We start from the raw sequence: 20,046 nt of genomic DNA, 5'->3' as shown, positions 1-20,046 counted from the left end.
TAACAAGCCAAACTATTGGAACCAAGCAATTTCAGGATGAGGAGGGAACGCTCGGCATTCGAAAGCGGATGATCTGACTGTCCTCTTCGGGGCATCTCTGGGCGAGTTATATACTCGCAGACTCTCTTTTGGATCGGCCTTCCTCTTCTGTTTTCAACCCAACCCTCCCACGCTCATTCTTTTTTCGGTTGGTGGCTGTCGATCCCCACGCGCAGCTAATCTCCTGAAACTCCCCGAGGGCGCCTCTCTTTTTTCTGTCACTTTTGCCTCTCGTTTCTCCTCTTTTCAGTTGATCCTGCCTCTTTCGGTCAGAAACCAAGCCTCACAATGCAACTCAATCGGCGCCTGTTGGGCGGTCTCGTCGCCTCCTGGGTCTTCCACCACGTGGCAGCCCAGACCATCGTCGTCGATGGCGAGAAGACGGGTACGTTTCCACATGTCACTCCTGTTCAAGTTTCCTAATCTGACAAAATTTCAGCTGCCAACTCTGACAATGTCGACGAGGCTAGCGAGGTCGTGGCTGGAGACTACCTCCCCGAGGAAACGATCCAGCTCACGGACTCGATCCTCTCCAACCTGACCGACCTCCAGCTGACCAACGTCTCTGTCCTGTACTTTGACGACACCACTCAGAATCAGAAGCGAGGTCTCCAGGCTGGTCTGCCCAAGTGCAAGACCTTCCCCGGTGATCTTCTCTGGCCTGGCACCATCATCTGGAAGGTCCTTGACCTCGTCACTGGCGGTGCCATCATCAAGACTGTCCCCATCGGAGCTGCCTGCTACGATGAGTTCGGTGCTGTCGATGATGCCCGTTGTGTTCAGGTCATTGACCAGTGGACCAACTCCTCTCTGCAGTAAGTTGACACTTCCTCACAGCGCCGCAGACATGCATCTAACATGCATACAGCGAAGAGGACCCTACCTCGGTCATGTCACCTCTCTACCAGGGCATGACTTGCATGCCTAGTGAGAACCCCAGCGGTGACTGCACCCTCGGCGGCTTCCCCTCATATGTCATCGATGCCCGCAATGTCGCCCATATCCAGCTGGCTATCAACTTTGCCCGCACCCTGAACCTGCGTCTTGTCGTCAAGAATACCGGCCATGATTTCAATGGTCGCTCTGTCGGTGCTGGTGCCCTCTCCATCTGGACCCATCGTTTCAAGAGCATCCAGTACTTCCGCTCCTTCAAGGCCGGCTCTTGGTCTGGCCCTGCCCTGAAGGTCGGTGCTGGTGTTATCGGCTCCGAGGTCTATGAGGCCGCTGAGAAGTACGGTGTCACTGCTGTTGGTGGTGAGGGTATGTCTGTTGGCTATGCCGGTGGTTACCTTGCCGGTGGTGGTCACTCTCCTATGAACAATGTCCATGGCATGGCTGCTGACCAGGTATGTGCTACTGAATTTAGTTGGTGATATACTTACTCATCGTATAATAGGTCCTGAGCATTGACGTCGTCACCCCTGATGGCCGCTTCATTACTGCTAATGACAAGGAGAACACTGACCTCTTCTGGGCTCTCCGTGGCGGTGGTGGTTCTACCTTCGGTGTCGTTACCTCCTACACCGTCAAGGCCCACCCCAAGACCAAGGTCGCTGTCATGTCTTTCTCCTTCGCCACCAGCGACACCATCTCTCACGAGACCTTCTGGCTCGCTGTCCGCGCCTTCTGGGAACAGATTCCTACCTACAACGAGAAGGGCAACTATGAGTACTGGAACATCTGGCACGTCACTGAGGAGACCTTGGCCTTCTCCATGGTCCCTTGGTTCGCTCCTGGCTTTACTCTTGCTGAGCTCGAAGCTCTCGCTGCTCCTTTGTTCAAGACGTGGAAGGACCTTGGTATTGTCCCTCAGGTCACCAAGTCTGAGCACTCTAGCTATTACCCTGCCTGGAAGTCCGGCTTCCCCCGTGAGCTTGTCGGTGGTGTTGTCTCCAAGACTGCAGGACGTCTCTTCCCCAAGTAAGTGCCATATTATGAGCCATCTGCCGTATAGCTGCTAATTCCATGCCAGGGCGAACTTTGTCGATGCTGCCAAGTTCAACGCTACCTTCGACGCCCTCAAGGGTCTCTCCGACAAGGGCGGCCAGATCATTGGCTTTGGTATCACCGGCGGCCCCGGTCCTTACCCAGATAACGCCGTCAACCCTGCTTGGCGCGATGCTGCTATGTTCGCCATCTCAGTTATCAACTGGCCTGAGGGTAGCTCCTGGTCCCACATTGCCCAGGAGAGCAAGAAGCTCACCAACGAGTGGATGAAGCCCTGGCGTGACGTCTCTCCCGGAAGCGGCACCTATGCCTCCGAGTCGGACGTCACCGAGCCCGACTTCAAGCAGTCCTTCTACGGCACTGCCAAGTACAACCGTCTTCTATCTATCAAGGATGACGTTGACCCCACCGGCCTCTTCTACGCTCTCCAGGCTGTTGGTAGTGACCGGTGGTACATCACCAACCAGATCGATGGCGTCCCTACTCAGAACGGCAAGCTTTGCCGCGTCTAAGGCTCATGGGGCGTGGAGCTTGATTGGCAAACATACAAAATAATCATATAGACGCCTTGCAATCAAGGTTTACCCACGTACATGGCGTTTTCTAGACGTATAGAAGCATCTGTCTTGTAATTGCAGAGTTGTAGAGTCAGCCATTCACTTGAAAGACATTAATATTGAATCAGCCTCCAAGAAATCGGTATTTCAGGGCCTCATAAACACATCTACTCACGTTCATGTTAATTCCAATAAACTGACACAAGATTGACACATAGAGACCGAACCTGGGCTCTTCCTTGCACGCCTGGTGGCAATCAAAGTTCCAGTGCCTCACGTTTAGCTTGCTTCAAAACCAGAACAGCAATGCCCTCAATTGGCTGAATCTTAGTCCTTATCCTACCAACTGAAGCTCGTGCTCGTCTGTTGCTGTCTGTCGATCCAACCGTTATTGCTTCGGCTTTGATTGCTTTGCCTTGATGACCTGGGCTATTATCGCCTCGACTATGATCGCCGTGCATCAACGATCTTGCAGATTTGCGAGGAGTACATGGCGACCCTAGACATCGCAAAAGGCTATACTCCGTACACTTGCCTCTACGGATCTAGCACGTGCGCTTCATCAAGCCGAGTGTTCCATTCCGCCAGTTGATAACAGCTGCGGGCCTTCTTGCCGCTCTCCAGGCAATAAAAAGCAACCTGGATCCTCATTTTCTACCATTACGGGTTAGATGGCTATATGTCAAGACCAGTCAAATATCATCACAAATAACAATAATCATCATAGAGTATTAGATGACTTTCTATTATTGTCAAAATTCAATAGTCAATAGATGATAACTAGCTTGAGGAAGAAACGCTCCCATCCGCGTAACTCGTCAAGACCACCCGTCAGTACCCAAGACTCCTTAATACTCTAGCGTCCTCATACGGTCGTTTCCAGTGTGGATTAAATTCATCTTCCTGCACACCTGTACCGCAACTGATATGGCCCCTGGGCCCAAAGGGTGGAGGACCAGATCCGTAAATATAGTCTTGCACCTCCTTGTCAAGACGAATGTATCTCCCGACTCGGTTGTGTTGATTAAACGTGATCAACACGCAGATCTTGACTCTCGTATCGGCAGGCCGGTGCCGCCAACCAAGCTTATCACGGATGTCGCTCAAGAGGCCCCAGTAGTTGCCTTGCTGTTCAAGAAAGGCGAGAAAGCTGAGCTCAAGTGACTGCAGCGTGGACGGAAGCTTTGCGAGAAACGAGACAAGATCGTCTTGGGCAACCTGCATGCGGGATAACCCAAAATGCCTGAGCTTTGTCCAATGGTCGATGGGGAACACACTGAACAGCGAAACGAACTCGTCCATGCTTCCTCCTTGATGGGGGCCATGCTCCTCGTAGTCGGATTGCAGGCCAACATGCTCCAAATCGGGTGCCCCGGCGAGGGCCTTGTACAAATCTCGGTTGCGATACGTGTCCCAACCATCAGCCTCCTCGTCCATCAGGTATCCTACAAGTAAGGAAACCTCAAAGCGCCGGAACCCAGGGCGCTTGAGGATGGTACAGAGGTTATGGTACTCCTCACTTGGTGGATGAAAAGCAAAGTGGTTAATCCCGGTCGTGATCTTGTGGTTGTCAAAGACCAACTCCGAGACATGGTGGTGTTGCTCTTCTGCCAGGATACGCGTGACAATGCGAAACCCACGCCATTGGTTCTTGTCCTCCTCACTGGCGCCATCACCATCCCAGGGCGACGCCGGGTCTCGATTGACGCCATCACGCGGGACTTGCCAGCCTCGTGGGATGGGGTAAAGAAAGCCGTAAGGCAAGTTTCGAATCATGGGTGTTTTATACAGAGGCTCAAAAAGAAAGCCGTGGGTCCCTGGTGTGACGGTGACCCTTTTCAGACGAGGGAAACGCTGCAGAGCATACCGGAAGGCATCCTCGTCAGCACGTGTCTGCAATATGTCATGTTGTTGTTGCACGAGGACGCGGTAGTGCTTGAGTGATTCCCGGAAAGACATGGCATTGTCCAACTCTTCTTGTCTTGCAACAGTGTCGGGTCGATTTTGGCGCGCCATGCGTTCCTCGAGATGGGTAATGCTGGTTTTGCAAAGTCGGACGAACCACTGAGACACAGGTTCTTCTTCTTCGTCAGAATCTTCAGCATCCGGGTCCCAATCGTAACTATTCCACCCTTCATCTCTTTGGATGGGTTTCAAGGTGGCATCATCCCAGATGATCTCCTCTACACCTCGTCGAAACGTGTCGTGGTCGGCAATGCCGCGGAGAGCACCGAGGTTGTCCAGACTGGGGGAAATGAAGACACGGTGCAAACGCAACTGAGCTTTGTCGGCAAAAAAGCGACAGGTGAGGCGGAGATTCTTGATGGTACTATTTGGCAGTAGATGGCAAACAGAGCCGACCAACTCGTTGGGAAGGCTGAGAAATGGAGCATGAGGCGGGCTGCTGGTTTTCGTCATGATGGATGGCAAGTGGGTGATGGCAAGAGTTGGAGATTGTTGCTTGAGCGACCAATGCCGCCATGAGGGATAATAAAAGGAAGAGGTGAGGGAAAGGTCACCACTCACCAGGCAACAGTCAGATCATGGACCAACAGTCGATTGTGACTGGGACCAACAGTGGGCTACTGCGGTGGGTAGCGTATCCTTGCTGTGGGAGGATCCAAAGGACACGACCAACGCTGTTTCACACTTCCAGTTGCTCCATACGGAGATTGGCAATAACTATAGCCAACATGGGCAGACTAACAGTTGCCCTCGGGCGACTGAACAACAAGAAACAGAATGTAAGTGATGCTCTTCAGCCAATATACAAGCCAAAGAGCTTAATGACAGCAGCTTTTCTGTCACAAAAACACCTATCAGAAAAGCCACATCAGCGAATGATTTCAGATGAGCAGTTGCAGCTCGTCAAGGAAAAACGATTGACTTCGCTTTGCTTATCATCGGAGGAGCTGTCGCGCTTCTCGTTAAGATGCTACCTTTCTGTTACAACCCCGTCACACAAGAACTCGCCACTGCCCTTGCACGTGACCCCAGGTAAGCAACCAATCATGGAAGGAGCGACACCCTGTATCGCTCCAACACGCAGGAGCGACTTTTCAACATCGCTCCTGGAGGAAGGAGCGACTTTTCAACGTCGCTCCCGCAAAAGAGATGTAGTATATAAAGTCGCTCATTTGCATATTTCCTATTTCCACTTAGCTCTCTAGCTTTCAATACAACTTGATTACTCAAGAATACTTCTTGATATTATCAGACGTGATCCGTCACCCTACGCTCAGTACGCTACGCCCCGTTACAACTGCCAACATAAACCTATTCGGCTACGGTTTACTATGTTGAGAACCTTGACCGTCACACTTTCCCAGTCAGAGCGAGGAATCGACTGCTTGAATGGCTCTCAGTCTCTGTCAAACAGGTATAAAACATACAGGCTTCAATGGAAGTTAGCCTATATAGTCTGATAAAGCCCGACGGTGAGATATAGCTAATCATTAAGCGTGCGTTGGTTTAATATTGAGTTAGTATAGGTTAAGACGTAAATAAAACAATAAGATAGTAAAAAAAGTTTAATACTTTTTAAACTTTTAGGTAAAGCTATATAAATATATAAAAATAATATTTAAATTTAATAAAGAAATTAGTCTTTTATATGATTTTTAATTTATTCTTTATTACCTTTAGGGAAAGATAAGCTAAGGCATGTATATTTCTTTCCTGGTGTCTGGCTTTTTCCTTGACCCACGTGCACACGTCGAAGACTCCTAAGATTTCAGTCACTGCTAGGGAGGCGAGATATTCGAAAGTCTCACCAAGGAGGCTCCACCTCCCTTTGTTTCCTTTAATCAAGTCGCCAACTTGCCTGCCAAGTTTCGAGATTCTATCTACGCCACTTGGGAGCTTGGCATGCGATACGATGCCTTGCGTATTGATACTACCAGACTGCCAACAAGATGTTAGTGCGCATCGCGTTCAGCATTTTTTACCCGTTTTCATCTATATCAATACCAACGAGGCTGTTTTAGCTCGATCGACAGTTGTGAACTTGGCGACGCTTCCAAAAGAAGCCACCAGCAACAATAACAAAGAACACAGTTATTGACACATGCCAGTATCAATAGGCTCGACTGAATTGAGACGATAGCAGCCCAGTCCGAAAAGATTGGATCTATTCATCAGGGCTCGGCGTTGACTATTTTTGCCGTTGCAACTCAACGCAGTGAATGAAGAGGAGGCTGGGCATGGCTCTGTCTGAGGGCGTTGCTACATGCAAGCAACTTCGGTCGATAGCAGCCCTGCCGAAGCAGGAGAAGGTTCGCCTTGATTATCTTTGGAAGGCCGATAGAATGGCTCCCTTTGGCATGACGACGGAATTATGGCCGTCTAAACAACAGGCCAGGGATATAGGAAGGGAGGATGAGCATCCCTCCATTGATACTAGCGATACAAAAGTTCAACCAAGTCCTCAATGAAAATACCGATGGCTCCGAAGTTGATTAGGCTAGACGAACGAGAGCCTGTCTCAAAGCTCCCACGACCAATCCTTGCAATCCACTTCCCCAAGAGCAATGACAGCGTCACTTTCACCGGGCTCGGTCCTTCAATCATGACGATGAACAAGATGAGGATATCTAAACCGATGAGAGAGAGGGAGAAAAAAAAACTGACGGCTAGGGAGATGCACAACTCAAGCCGTTGTCGCATTACAAATCGTCACCGCCAGTTAAACCTGCCGAGGTCAACCACACCAGCGGAATCACCACATCAGTCAATATCATCCCACAGTAACCTCCGGAAACTCGGCGCATAGCTCCCCCAAACAGGGTTAACTAGCAAGCATAAATCCCCCCGGGTCCTCTCTCCACAAACAGGAAGCCCATAACAGGGCCGAATACAAGTGCGGAGAAGTTCCCGGACTGAGCTAACACCCCCGGCCTCTCCCCAGATCCACTCGGCACTTGGGTGCAACCAGGAGATCACGAGAATGCGGAATACCTCATCCACCCCCAGAGAGAAGCCCAGTTTCTCGGTTCTATGGCGGCCGTATTTCCCACGGGTGGAGCCGTGATCTGCTTCCCCGGTTTGTCATGATATCACTCTACCCAACGGTCCGTCCCTGCAACGGCGTCATACCACGTTAAAAAACCTCGCGAGTCATCCGCCCTCGGGAAACTATACACGATATGACCACACGACGAGGAAACTTCGGATAAACGTCTGAGAAAGTCTGGCTAATATCCCCGACGATCACCTCGAAAGTGGGAATGCCATCATGCAAATGAGCCCACCCGTTCATTACTCCGCATCATTTTTTCTCTCTCCCCCCGCAGCTCACGAGGACGGACATGCGAAATGTGGGCATTGAGTAGGGCGAGCTAACTTGAAGAAAATGAAAGGACCGAACTCGGGCAGCCATCACGAGAATCGAAAATGGCATGGAGAGTGGAATCAGTTGGTGTCGGCTCGTGAGGTCGGGAGACGATGAACAGTCGAGTTGCTGTATATAAGGTGGTTGAAGATCTCGGAGTTGAGAGAATGGACAACAGCACCGCAGATCGCCATTGCCTCCTCACTTAACTACAATGGCTAGCCTTTGTTCTCTGTTATTGGCAGGCCTTCTGGCCTCGACCGCCAATGCTCAGCAGTATGATGGTCGTGATCGTGAAGAAGACGCCTTCAGTTATATCCAGCCCAAGGACACTGTGATCCTTGGACAATATGGGCACTCGCCTTCCATCCCAGCTCGTGAGTTCATCCTCTCGAGGTACAATACTCGACTAACACGCATCCAGCAAATGTGTCCGGCATCGGCTGGGAAACTGCCTTTGCCAAAGCCCAACAGTTCCTGTCCGAGTTGACCCTCGAGGAAAAGTCGGATCTCGTCACGGGCCAGCCCGGTCCTTGTGTCGGAAACATCGTGGCCATCCCACGTCTCGGCTTCAACGGCCTCTGTCTCCAGGATGGCCCTCTAGCCATCCGCACAGTCGACTATGCCAGCGTCTTCTCTGCCGGTGTCTCGGCAGCCTCTACCTGGGACAGGGCCATCTTGTATGAGCGTGGTCTTGCCATGGGCAAGGAGTTCAAGGCCAAGGGTGCTCATGTCGCCCTCTCGCCCGTCGCCGGACCCCTCGGACGTTCCGCATACTCGGGACGAAACTGGGAGGGTTTTTCCCCAGACCCCTACCTGACCGGTGTCGCCATGGAGAAGACCATCCAAGGCCACCAAGACGCTGGCGTGCAAGCCACTGCAAAGCACTACATCGGTAACGAGCAGGAGACGATGCGAAACCCCACAAAGGACCCTAACGGTACCGTCACCGACGTGCTTCAGGACGCCGTCTCTGCCAACATTGACGACAGAACCCTTCACGAGATCTACCTCTGGCCCTTTGCCAACGCCGTCCATGCTAAGGCCGCGAGCTTCATGTGCTCGTACAATCGTATCAACGGCTCCTACGGATGCCAAAACTCCAAGACCCTCAACGGCATCCTAAAGGAGGAGCTCGGCTTCCAGGGATATGTCATGTCTGACTGGGGTGCCACTCATGCTGGTGTCGCTTCCATCGAGAGTGGTCTTGACATGGACATGCCCGGCAGTATTGGCTTTGGTGATCGCAGAAAGGGCTCAATGTTTGGTGGAAACGTCACTCTCGCCGTCAACAACGGAACCCTCGACGTTGCGCGTGTCGATGACATGATTCTTCGCATCATGACCCCCTACTTCTGGCTCGGACAAGACCAAGACTTCCCCTCCATTGACCCATCCTCAGCCGACCTCAACACCTTCTCTCCCCGATCCACCTGGATCCGCGAGTACAACCTCACCGGCGAGCGCAGCCGTGATGTCCGTGGAAACCACGGTGAGATAATCCGCCGACACGGAGCTGAAGCCACCGTCCTCCTCAAGAACGAGAAGAACGTCCTGCCCCTCAAGGCTCCCAAGTCCATCGCCGTGTTTGGCAACGACGCAGGCGAAGACACTCAGGGTTTCCTCAACCAGAAGAACTTTGAGTACGGAACTCTCGTCGCTGGTGGAGGTTCAGGAACTGGCCGACTCACATACCTCGTCACTCCTCTTGCTGCTATCAATGCTCGTGCCAAGAACGACGGTTCCATTGTCCAGCAGTGGTTGAACAACACCCTCATCGTCAACTCCAACGTCACTGATCTCTGGATCCCGACGCCGCCTGAAGTCTGCCTCGTCTTCCTCAAGACCTGGGCCGAGGAGGCTGCTGACCGCGAGCACCTTGACTCTGACTGGCATGGCAACGAGGTCGTCGAGTCTGTCGCCAAGTCGTGCAACAACACCATCGTCGTGACCCATTCTTCGGGCATCAACACCCTCCCCTGGGCTGACCACCCCAACGTCACAGCCATCCTGGCAGCTCACTACCCAGGACAGGAATCAGGCAACTCGATCGTGGATGTACTGTACGGAGACGTCAACCCCTCTGGCAGGCTTCCTTACACGATTGCCTACAACGGCAGCGACTACAATGCCCCACCTACTACCGGTGTGAACACGACTGGTCAATATGACTGGCAGTCCTGGTTTGATGAGAAGCTCGAGATTGATTACCGTTACTTCGACGCCCATAACATCTCTGTGCGCTACGAGTTCGGCTTTGGATTGTCGTACTCGACATTTGAGCTGTCCAACATCCAGGCGGAGCCTCTGGTCGACGGCATCACCTCCAAGCCCGAGGCCCAGCCCGTCCAGCCCGGTGGAAACCCAGCTCTCTGGGAGGGCGTGTACAACGTGTCCGTCGCCGTGACCAACACCGGAAGCCTGAACGGCGCAACGATTCCCCAGCTCTACGTCACCTTCCCCGAGAGCACCCCCGAGGGCACACCCCCCAAGCAGCTGAGGGGCTTCGAAAAGGTCTGGCTGGCACCTGGCCAGAGCCAGACTGTTGGATTTGAGTTGATGCGTCGGGATATCAGCTACTGGGATATCATTTCTCAGGAGTGGCTTATTCCCAGCGGAGAGTTCACCCTGAGTGTTGGCTTCAGCAGCAGGGACTTGAAGGAAGTTGCAAAGATTACTCCGGTAAATGCTTGAGATGAAGAGGTTGATGAAAGCTGATGATAGTTGATGATAATGATGTTATATGAATGAAGAATGTTTCAGATGATCGCTTAACCCAGATGCCCGTCCAAGTGAATGTCTCATAGTGCCATCCATGCCCTGACCCTGTGCTCATGATATCTCGAATGTCATCATAGGAGAGCCGTTGGACCCAAAGACAGAGCTGTGCCTATCTCACTGTCCAGCCATTGACATAGGTTCCCAGACTCATCAAGCCACTCGATCTCAGCCTTGACTCCGAGGACAATCATGACCTGAAGCTCTCGTCTCATCTCGAGTGTTTCAGTGTCACTCGACGAAAAGCTTCCTAGCTTCTTGAGAGCCGAAACTGCCACCCCTCGCTCCCTCAGACCCAAATACGATACGGGCTCGCGGCACGCGGTAGATGTAATGGACACTTGTGTAGACTGGTTGCTCTGGTAGAAAAGACGCGGGTCTATAGAATTGGTGTCGGCGCACTCTTGAATCAACTGGTCGGATTTGATGCCCAGCCATTGAATTGCTTGCGTATCGAGACCAGCTTCGTGGCTCAGTCTATCGGATCCGTGACGGTAACATCTCAAAATTCGGACACCATCGGGGTCGTAGTCCACCAATGCCAGTATAGGCAATTGAGGATGGCGCGTACTGATATAGTTCAAGAACGAACGGGTGGTCAGATCAGGGTATCCTTTGGCCTATCATGGGTGAGTTGATGCCTTAACAAACGAGACCAGGTATGCCTTACGGTGACGAGCACACCAGGGCCAAACAATGAGTTTCTCCAGAACTGAGATGAGCACAAGGATCGGAAGATGGCCTGAGTTGTTAGTCTTGCCACCAACCAGGCCTTGTATCACTTACATCCTTTTCGACGACTAGAAACCACTTGACATGGTGCAGGTGGACTGCAGAGACTGACTGGATGGCCGGGATGGCAACTCCCTGGACCAGTCAAGGACTAAGCAATGACTGAAACCACATCAATGCTTACCAGGTCGCCAGAACAGGGATCCAGAGACGTGCCATCGGTCAGGTGAATGGTCAATGGACCGGCCAAGACACCCTTTGAAGCTGCAACCTGCCGGGATCAGTATCAATAGCAAGCGTCCATGTCTCGGCACAAACAATGTTCAAATCAGCACGGCCAATGCCTAGAGTAAAGGCAATGTCGTCCACAAGGTCATCAACTTGGGTCTGCCTCTCAAACAGATCCTGATGTTGGTAAAATATGTGCCTTCAAGACAAGGCTATCAGTCCACCGCCACGACATGCACAAGGGTTCCACGAACCGCTTCGTCAGAATTGTCCCAGACACAAGAGCGTCATGTGATAACTGGAGAATAAGAAGGATGCGTGCTACAGTGTCTTAGCAAAAGTGTCACAAATAGCAAGCCATCCTACCAAACTTGACGGCCTCTTGCTGGTTTCGGCCGGGGAAGCGGACCTCATCAGGCTGACCACGGCTCCGCGCCGGCCTCCGCGGCGTGAAAGCGATTGACAGCTCTTGGCAGGCGGAGACGGAGTCAATGATTTGCGACAGGATGTTTTCGATGCGGGCCACGACAGTCCCGACGGTAGGTCCGCCCGCCGTCGTATTCGTATCGGCATTGTCGTGATCGTTTGCTGCTGCTGTCAGTCGTTGGGCCTCGTCGGCTTGGATGTGGTGTGTTAGTTGAGGTGTAGCAGGTTGATGAGCGGTGAGCCTTGAAAAGTCCATTGTCGCTTGACACTGCGCTCATAGCAAGAAGTCCACGGTGATGAAGTCGTTCACAATGTTAAAGGCAGAGCCGCAATTTCAGGATGAAAGACGCGATGTTTCGCTTCCACGTGCAGTGGTCTAGTGAACGCCGTTGAGAGGTCGGTGGAGACAATTAGCGCTCAACAGCAGCCGCTTCAGGGCCTTGACCGCTAAAATCTGGGGTCCTCGGCAGGTACCGGACCCGGGTCCCGCGGGCGCGTTTGCAGCGACTCCGGTTCCGTCTCGAGAGCGACAGGAGAAAAAAGCACATGCTCCAGCCAATTCATTTAATGCTCCTCCACCGCCTCTTCAATTGCGCCTCGAGAGCATCGCCAGACCTCGAGATCGCACCTGTCACTCTTCAAGATGGCAATTGTGACTGGAAGTGACGTCACGGCCGTCAAGGTCAAGTCGCGTAAGCGCGCCGCCGACTCGGAGCCGGAACTGAAACAGGGCCTCGCATTCCCCAAGCAGCCGCGCATCGAGGCCAAGACCGACAAGACGAGGTGGAGGATCAAGGACGACGACAGCAACCACACCTGGCACTACCTGGCCGACGATGAAGCCGCAAAGGAATGGCCGCAGAGCTATGCTGAGAAGTGGTACTTGAATCTACCTCTGGTACGTGCGCCCCTGAGTTTGATCTAGCCTGGTCCCCCTGTCGATGCTGATGCTGACCTCCTGCAGGATCTCCCCGAGTTGCCAAAGCCCGATAGCCCATTGGCCGCCGCGACGAATGGCCTCGAGTTCTTTGAAAAGCTTCAGCTTCCCAGCGGTCACTGGGGTTGCGAGTATGGCGGTCCCATGTTCCTCCTCCCCGGCATTGTCATCGCTTGGTACGTGACCAAGACGCCGATTCCCTCTGCACATGCGACCGAGATCAAGAACTACCTGTCGGCACGAGCACACCCAGAGGATGGCGGTTGGGGTTTACACATTGAGGGCGAAAGCACCGTGTTTGGCACAGCGCTGAACTATACGGTTCTTCGACTGCTTGGCGTGGACCCTGAGGACCCCATGATGGTGAAGGCAAGGGGCACGCTTCACAAGTTGGGAGGCACCCTGTATGCGCCGCACTGGGCCAAGTTCTGGCTCGCCGTGTTGGGCGTGGTGGACTGGGACATTGTCAACCCTGTGCCTCCCGAGCTCTGGCTTCTCCCCGACTGGGTGCCGTTTGCTCCGTGGCGGTGGTGGATTCATATTCGCATGGTGTTTCTGCCTATGGGCTACCTTTACTCCAGGAGGTGGAGCTGTGAAGAGACCGATGTGATTCGAGGGTTGAAGCAGGAGTTGTTCCCTGAGAATTATGCCAACATCAACTGGGCCAAGCACCGAAACAGTATCACTGTCATCGACAACTACCACCCAAAATCATGGCTGCTCAACACGGCCAACTGGTTTTTGGCCAACATCTGGCAACCATATCTCCGACCCAATTACATCAAGGACAAGGCGGAAGCTTGGGTTAGCAAGCAGGTTGACATGGAGGATGCTAATACGGATTATGCCGACCTGGCTCCCGTCAACGCAGCCATGAATACCGTCATGTGCTACGTCCGCGACGGTCCCGGTGCGTATAGTGTGAAGAGGCATGTCGAGCGCCTTGAGGAGTTCTTGTGGGTCAAGGATGAAGGAATGCTCGCCAACGGCACCAACGGTGTGCAATGTTGGGATACGGCCTTTACGATCCAGGCCATCTTTGAAGCTGGTCTTCATAATGACGAGAGGTGGAGGCCCATGTTGCTGAAATCGCTTCATTATCTAGAGCGCCAGCAGATTCGGGAGAACTGCGTGGATCAAGACATATGCTACCGACAGCCTCGCAAGGGTGGCTGGCCATTTAGCAACAGAGACCAAGGCTACGGTGTTAGCGACTGTATCTCGGAAGCTCTCAAGGCCATCATTCTGCTCCAAAAGACAGAGGGCTTCCCCCAGGTTCTTGAAGACCAACGCATCTTTGACGCTGTGGACACCCTGCTGCTGTATCAGAACCAAGACACGGGCGCCATGTCGTCATACGAGAGGCGCAGAGGAGGGGAGTGGATGGAGATGCTCAACGCCGCCGAGGTGTTTGGTAGAATCATGATCGAATACGACTACCCCGAGTGCACGACAGCCTGCGTGACAGCCCTGTCGCTGTTCCAGGAGCACTGGCCTGATTACCGAACCGATGAGATCAACAAGGTGATCCGAGAGGCAACCGAGTGGATCAAGACCAACCAGCGACCCGACGGCAGCTGGTATGGAAGTTGGGGCATCTGCTTCACCTACGCCTCCATGTTTGCGCTTGAAAGCATGGCACATGTTGGACAGACATATGCCACAGGGATCAACGCAAAGCGTGGATGTGATTTTCTCATCTCCAAGCAGAGACCCGACGGCGGGTGGTCAGAAAGCTACAAGGTAAGCCCCCCCCCCCCTGGAGTCAGTTGGACGTATATACTAACACACGCAGGCCTGTGAAACCATGGAGTACCATGAGCACCCCTCAGGTTCCCTCGTCGTACAAACCGCATGGGCTCTGATCGGCCTCTTCGAGGCAGAGTACCCCGACGTGGAGCCCTTGAAGAAGGGAATCCAGTTCATCATGGACCGGCAGCAGCCCAACGGGGAGTGGCTGCAGGAGGCGATCGAGGGTGTATTTAACAAGTCGTGCATGATCTCGTACCCCAACTACAAGTTTAGCTTCACCATCAAGGCGCTCGGCATGTTTGCAAAGAGGTTCCCAGAGGAAAGGATTGTGCCGAGGTGGGCGCAGAAGGTTAATGGGGAAAAAGCTTAGAGTATGTAGACAGATAGAGAAGAAGATGCGGGCATCTGCAGGGCTGGGGCTGTGGCCTCTTAATGATGGCAAGACTTAACAAGAGTAGGGTTCATAAAAGGATATACTACCAATATTTATTAATTCCAGTCTTTCGCTGTCTTTGTTTGCGTCACTTCGTCACTGTCGAGGTCATCATGGGTTGCACTTGCAGCAAGCAACCTAATAGGGCAGGCCCGCAGGTCGCTGACGAGGAACGACGACCCTCCGTCATGATGAAACTCTTTTCTCGCAAGAAAACCATGGCTGTGGAAGCAAACTTAGAACCTGCCGTCTCGCAGGCTGAATTCTTTAACCAAATGGTTAGCATCGGCGAATCTGAGATGGGGACATCTCCAACGCCTTCAGATCTGGAGGAAGTGCAGTCTACCCACACAGGCGAAATCACCCCCGTCGTACTGCGTTCACAGCTCGATGTGCTTGAGAACAATGAAGCGCTAGACGAACCGCCAGACGAACCGCCAGACGAACCGCCAGACGAGCCGCTAGAAGATACAATTCCAGCAGAAGAGCCCCCAGCGGAAGAACTTCCAACAGATGAGACTCCAGAAGAGTAGCCTTCTTCTGAGAACCCTCCCGTCGATCCACGTATCCGCCTCGTCACCGAGCGTCCCACCTTGGGATCCCCGATACCTCCGAGTGACTTGCCATCCATCGGCGAAGAACGAGGGCAGCCCCGATCTCAGCACAGTCAGTTCACACCAGATAGAGGCGAGCCCAGGCCTGAGGAAATACAACCCTCATTAAGACAAGGCGAACATCGATATGAGGGAAGACAGCCTCCACCAGAACAAGCCAAGCCGGACAACCGATCGCCAAAGTTACGCTTTCCAGCGGTTGGGCCTGATGGCTGTGCTTTCTGCGGGAAACTGTACATCAAGGTTCCTCCGGCCACAGAGGCTGAGGACTTTGGTGAGGGCATGGAGGCCAAGGCCTACCTCCCCTGTGGCCACACATTTGGTCACAGATGCCTCAATCGCTACATGCAAGCTCTAAAGCATGCAGGGACGCAGTCAGGGGAGACACAGCCAGGAGAGACGCAGCCAAGACGGTGTTGCCCATGGGGCAATTGCATCCCCCTACGACACAGGTGTGGACATACGTGCACTCCACAAAGAACACTCGTTACGCCTTTCAGTCCTATCCGTATCAATACTCTTAAAAACTCGCCTGTCCTGAGAGAATTCTGCGAATTCTGCCTATCAGACGAAGGCTATTCTATCTGCCAGCGGATCGGAAAACACAGAAAAAGAAGACTGCGCCACTTGGAGAGGAGCGTGTCGTCTTCATTTTTGAAGAGGCCGTTGCACAAGGCCAGCATGAAGTATTTCCAAAAACGCCAGAGAAAGGAGGAGGAGAATCTCGACAAGGCATTTCTGGCCTACGAACACAGCAGAGCCAGAGACTTTTACAACCAATGGCTCAGAGAGTGGAGACGATCGCAGGAACACCGCACCCGGACTTCCTCAAGGAACAGTCAAACTCAAGGAGGCGGGACTAAGAAACAACCGCGTCAAGACGATCAACCCTGCGATAATCGACCTCAAGAAGTCCAGTCACGAGGAACCCAGGAACAGGATAGCCAGGCCCGGGACAGCCAGATCCCATACCACCCGCGTCGAACCAGCGTCATTTCGAACAACTTACCCGGGGACAGCCAACCTGGATACAACCAAACAGGATTGCTTAAGGAGAGCGAGCAATCAACTCCCCGCCGAAGCAGCCCCACACTACCAGACCTTGAGGCGCTTGAAAAGAGGGCGAGAGAAAGGAGAACTCTGGAGGAGATGGGGTCAGTTAAAGAACCGGAAGATGTCGTGAGAAGGATCAAGTTCAAAAAAAGAGACAAGGGAAAAGTAAAAGAAAAGATGGTCGAGGACTTGGACGAAGTTGGGGAAGCAGAGCAGACTTCAAAAGGAGACAAGAGCAAAGGAGGGGAAAAGGCCGTCGACTACGGCGAACCCATGCCCAGAAGGTCCAAAAGGGCCACCAGCTTCTAGGCTGGAGGAATTGGTTGGAGGAAGTGGTTGCATTTGGGGTTTTGGCTTCCCAGCGATATGATTACAGCGGAATGTGTATCAAGTGAGAAACATGCGTCGCATAACAAGTTATGATGATAGGGCGTTAGGTAGAGGAAGATTCAGCGTTAATTTCATGATTGCTGGTAGGATCGGTTTTCTGATTGTGTAGCATTAGATGGCTCAGTCATTCATGACTGAAGGAGTACTTTGAAAGAGTTGTTTTGAATCATGTTCTAGCGTCAAGACCTAACATTATTCCTAGCAAGCCGGTCTGACTCTTCATCGCTATCATCTCTGAACCCTTCTTCGAGGCTATGGCAAGTTTCCAGTCAGCAACGGCGCAAACAAAACATGCAAAATAGAGCCATTGAACCCAATGGGACGTCTTCACATGGTGACTCCACGCATGCGATCAAAACACTCACTCTCTGCTCAATCGTCTAGTATTATCCGGCCGTGCCGCGCGAGTGTCGGCCTCCATCTGACGCCAGGTAGCCTCGTCGACGTGGCCAAGTTCCTCTCCGTCTTCGTCATCTAAGCCATCCTCGGAACCAGTATCGGACGCAAATGGAGCATTGCGATTCGAGCGCCAGGCAGATATGCGCGAGGTTATGCGATCGCGCAGGGATAAGGTCTGCGACGAGAGGGAGTCGAGGGGGAGGTATTGACTGTAGCGGGCGTAGCGGCGCCAGAGGGGAATCAAGACGTATGTGGAAAGAAGGAATAGGATAAGCGAGACGACAGCGGGAACGGCGAGCGTCTGTTTGCGTTAGCCACCGAGTGTCATGGTCATAATATGAGGCGCACCTTGATCATGGACGTGCTGGCGCCCATGGTTGCGTCTGTTCGCGTGGCTCTACCAAAGACAGCGCGACGGTGTAAGAATTGCGTCGCCGCAAACAATCACGGCGCTTGAGATGCAAGCAGAGGGAACCTAGGTTGGAGAAAGGGCCACGATGCCGCTCCAACGGGGGGAATTTGGCATACAAAGTAGAAGCCGAACGCGGCCGGACTGAGGTCAGGTCGGGTTGGACGAGGCTGCTACAGCGAAGACGTGGCGTCGGGGTCGGGTTGTTCATCATGCACAAGCCACAGGCCGTGACGACGCCGACGCACCCGCTAAAGGGGGGGAGCCGCCTCCGGCAGTCTAAATCTACAAGGGGACCATGAGAAAGCGGGCCGTCTAGAAACGTCTGGGGGGAGGATGCGATGGATGGATGTGTTATTCTGGGAGACTGGAATGGAGTGTTTAAGACAACCGACCTCGCTAAAGGATGGAGAGCGGGAGGACCGGGAAACTTGTCTTTTGTAGCGAGGGAGGAGAATTTTGTGTCCAATTCAGCAACTGTCCGTCTGTGTCACATGGATTTGATTATGAGTGAATCGCTGTATCAGCAAATAAGAGGTGTGTTGCACAACAGCAGGTCGCCCAGCCTGTGACCAGCTGCCCAAAATAGCCAACCATGGATTGGATTACATGAACGCTCTCAGGAGAACTCTAGCGTAGTTACTCTGCATCTCTTCTCGAACCCTAGCACAAATAAGATACCGTGAGCCGGGACAGCTGTGGAGGTTTTGGTCCCCGAGCCGAGTCTTGCTTGCTTGTCTAAGCCAACTTGCATCCAATCCATCCGTCAGACTCCACCTGAATACGGCTCACCATGACCACCGTCAGCGATGGGAAGCCACGCGACACGATCCTTGGAGTTGACCTGGCACAAGACAAAAGTGGTGGTGTCCTTTTTTTCTTGCACAAGTCGGTCCTGCTGAGGGGTTCTTGGGCGTTCTTTGGGCCTCCAACTCGTCCAGGGGTTTGTAAATGGGTCCCGTAGCGTAGGTCGCCTTTCACCCGCAAACTGCCTCCATATCTTGCAACTGAAATGCCAGAGAAAACGGCCCTGTTTGCGCCACAAATATCTGCCAAACCTTGGACTGCAACCCTAGAAACCGTCGATCCCAGCAATCCGGTTCGGTTCTCTCAAGAGTGAATTCTTTCGCCAGGTAGACGTCGGGCGGCGCGTCCTCATATCCAGTGTCCACTTCCCCTGATAGATGGCCCTGGTCCCAATGAGAGACCCCCCCTCTTCAGCGCCCAGTCAGCGACCGCCTTCAGCGCTCCAAGCGGCGGCTAGCCAATATTCGGTCCCATCATCCCCATAAACCCATAAGCCAATCCGCATTAATCTTGGCCGTGACCCTGGCCTCGACTTGAGAGCCAGAGCCAGCAGATCCCTGATCATAGACGACCAAACCAAACCACAAAGACCACACCGAACCATCCCAGTCCTTTTACCTCTCCAGTTCTTACGTGCTACGTGCGGCATCCGCTCCTTATTGCATTGCACGCACCCGACTTGGCCTACGACCCGGCAGCTTCGTTGCAGCACCACCTACTCGACTCGACTCGTCTCGTCTCGTTGAGACAACACCGCTTCAGCCCGGGAGCCGCATTGTCTCGCCCTCCCTATCCCTCTCAATCCTCCCGCAGCCCACGGCGAATCCGACTCGACATCCCACACTGCCGCGACCGATCGGGGTTTCAAAAACCACCAAGCCCTCCACTCAACGCCGATTCGATTTCGAGGTTCAACCCCTCCCCTCAAAACCAAAACTCGGACCTCCCATCGCCCGTTACTTAAGTTGCTTGATTGTTGCGTCCCCGCGGACTGCGACGTCGTGCCCCCCATGAAGCGAGCGGCCCTGGGCCAGCACATCGCCTTGTTCACGTGTTTCAACTGGTAGTCGTCGCCGCGCTCGAATTTCGTTGCTTTCAGTCGCCGCCGTTTCTCAGATTACCCTCCCTCTACCGTTGCGATATCGACACCGTCATCGACCGGCAACAACACGATCGCGAGTAAAGACTCCGCTTCCACCTCCGCCGCGGTTACGAC

At 53.1% G+C, this 20,046-nt stretch overlaps 6 protein-coding genes across 6 annotated transcripts; 3 read left to right on the top strand and 3 right to left on the bottom strand.

Moving 5' to 3' along the window:
* Positions 1 to 327: 327 nt before the first annotated feature.
* NCS54_01171900 (FAD-binding PCMH-type domain-containing protein) lies at positions 328 to 2,498 on the top strand (the record flags this gene model as incomplete). The annotated part of the gene is made up of 5 exons (XM_053156985.1): positions 328 to 424; positions 479 to 854; positions 908 to 1,385; positions 1,436 to 1,959; positions 2,012 to 2,498. 5 exons carry the CDS (start codon positions 328 to 330, stop codon positions 2,496 to 2,498), a joined length of 1,962 nt encoding a protein of 653 aa, XP_053012960.1.
* Positions 2,499 to 3,374: 876 nt separating this feature from the next.
* On the bottom strand, positions 3,375 to 4,961 carry NCS54_01171800 (Hypothetical protein; the record flags this gene model as incomplete). Its single annotated transcript, XM_053156984.1, has 1 exon — positions 3,375 to 4,961. One exon carries the CDS (start codon positions 4,959 to 4,961, stop codon positions 3,375 to 3,377), a length of 1,587 nt encoding a protein of 528 aa, XP_053012959.1.
* Positions 4,962 to 8,086: 3,125 nt separating this feature from the next.
* Positions 8,087 to 10,566, top strand: NCS54_01171700 (Fn3-like domain-containing protein; the record flags this gene model as incomplete). The annotated part of the gene is made up of 2 exons (XM_053156983.1): positions 8,087 to 8,249; positions 8,297 to 10,566. 2 exons carry the CDS (start codon positions 8,087 to 8,089, stop codon positions 10,564 to 10,566), a joined length of 2,433 nt encoding a protein of 810 aa, XP_053012958.1.
* Positions 10,567 to 10,724: 158 nt separating this feature from the next.
* On the bottom strand, positions 10,725 to 12,292 carry NCS54_01171600 (TP6A-N domain-containing protein; the record flags this gene model as incomplete). The annotated part of the gene is made up of 7 exons (XM_053156982.1): positions 10,725 to 11,270; positions 11,321 to 11,392; positions 11,437 to 11,517; positions 11,567 to 11,653; positions 11,701 to 11,809; positions 11,865 to 11,931; positions 11,977 to 12,292. 7 exons carry the CDS (start codon positions 12,290 to 12,292, stop codon positions 10,725 to 10,727), a joined length of 1,278 nt encoding a protein of 425 aa, XP_053012957.1.
* A 354-nt stretch (positions 12,293 to 12,646) lies between these two features.
* On the top strand, positions 12,647 to 15,691 carry NCS54_01171500 (Terpene cyclase/mutase family member; the record flags this gene model as incomplete). The annotated part of the gene is made up of 4 exons (XM_053156981.1): positions 12,647 to 12,934; positions 13,001 to 14,716; positions 14,769 to 15,061; positions 15,442 to 15,691. Exons 1-4 carry the CDS (start codon positions 12,680 to 12,682, stop codon positions 15,689 to 15,691), a joined length of 2,514 nt encoding a protein of 837 aa, XP_053012956.1. The 5' UTR covers positions 12,647 to 12,679.
* Positions 15,692 to 17,394: 1,703 nt separating this feature from the next.
* Positions 17,395 to 17,989, bottom strand: NCS54_01171400 (Hypothetical protein; the record flags this gene model as incomplete). Its single annotated transcript, XM_053156980.1, has 3 exons — positions 17,395 to 17,467; positions 17,581 to 17,915; positions 17,963 to 17,989. The coding sequence occupies 3 exons, from the start codon at positions 17,987 to 17,989 to the stop codon at positions 17,395 to 17,397; spliced, it is 435 nt and encodes a 144-aa protein (XP_053012955.1).
* Between the last annotated feature and the right edge of the window lie 2,057 nt (positions 17,990 to 20,046).

Source organism: Fusarium falciforme, chromosome 9, assembly GCF_026873545.1.
Source record: "Fusarium falciforme chromosome 9, complete sequence".
Lineage (NCBI taxonomy): Eukaryota > Fungi > Ascomycota > Sordariomycetes > Hypocreales > Nectriaceae > Fusarium > Fusarium falciforme.
This window is presented reverse-complemented; position numbering and strand designations above follow the sequence as displayed.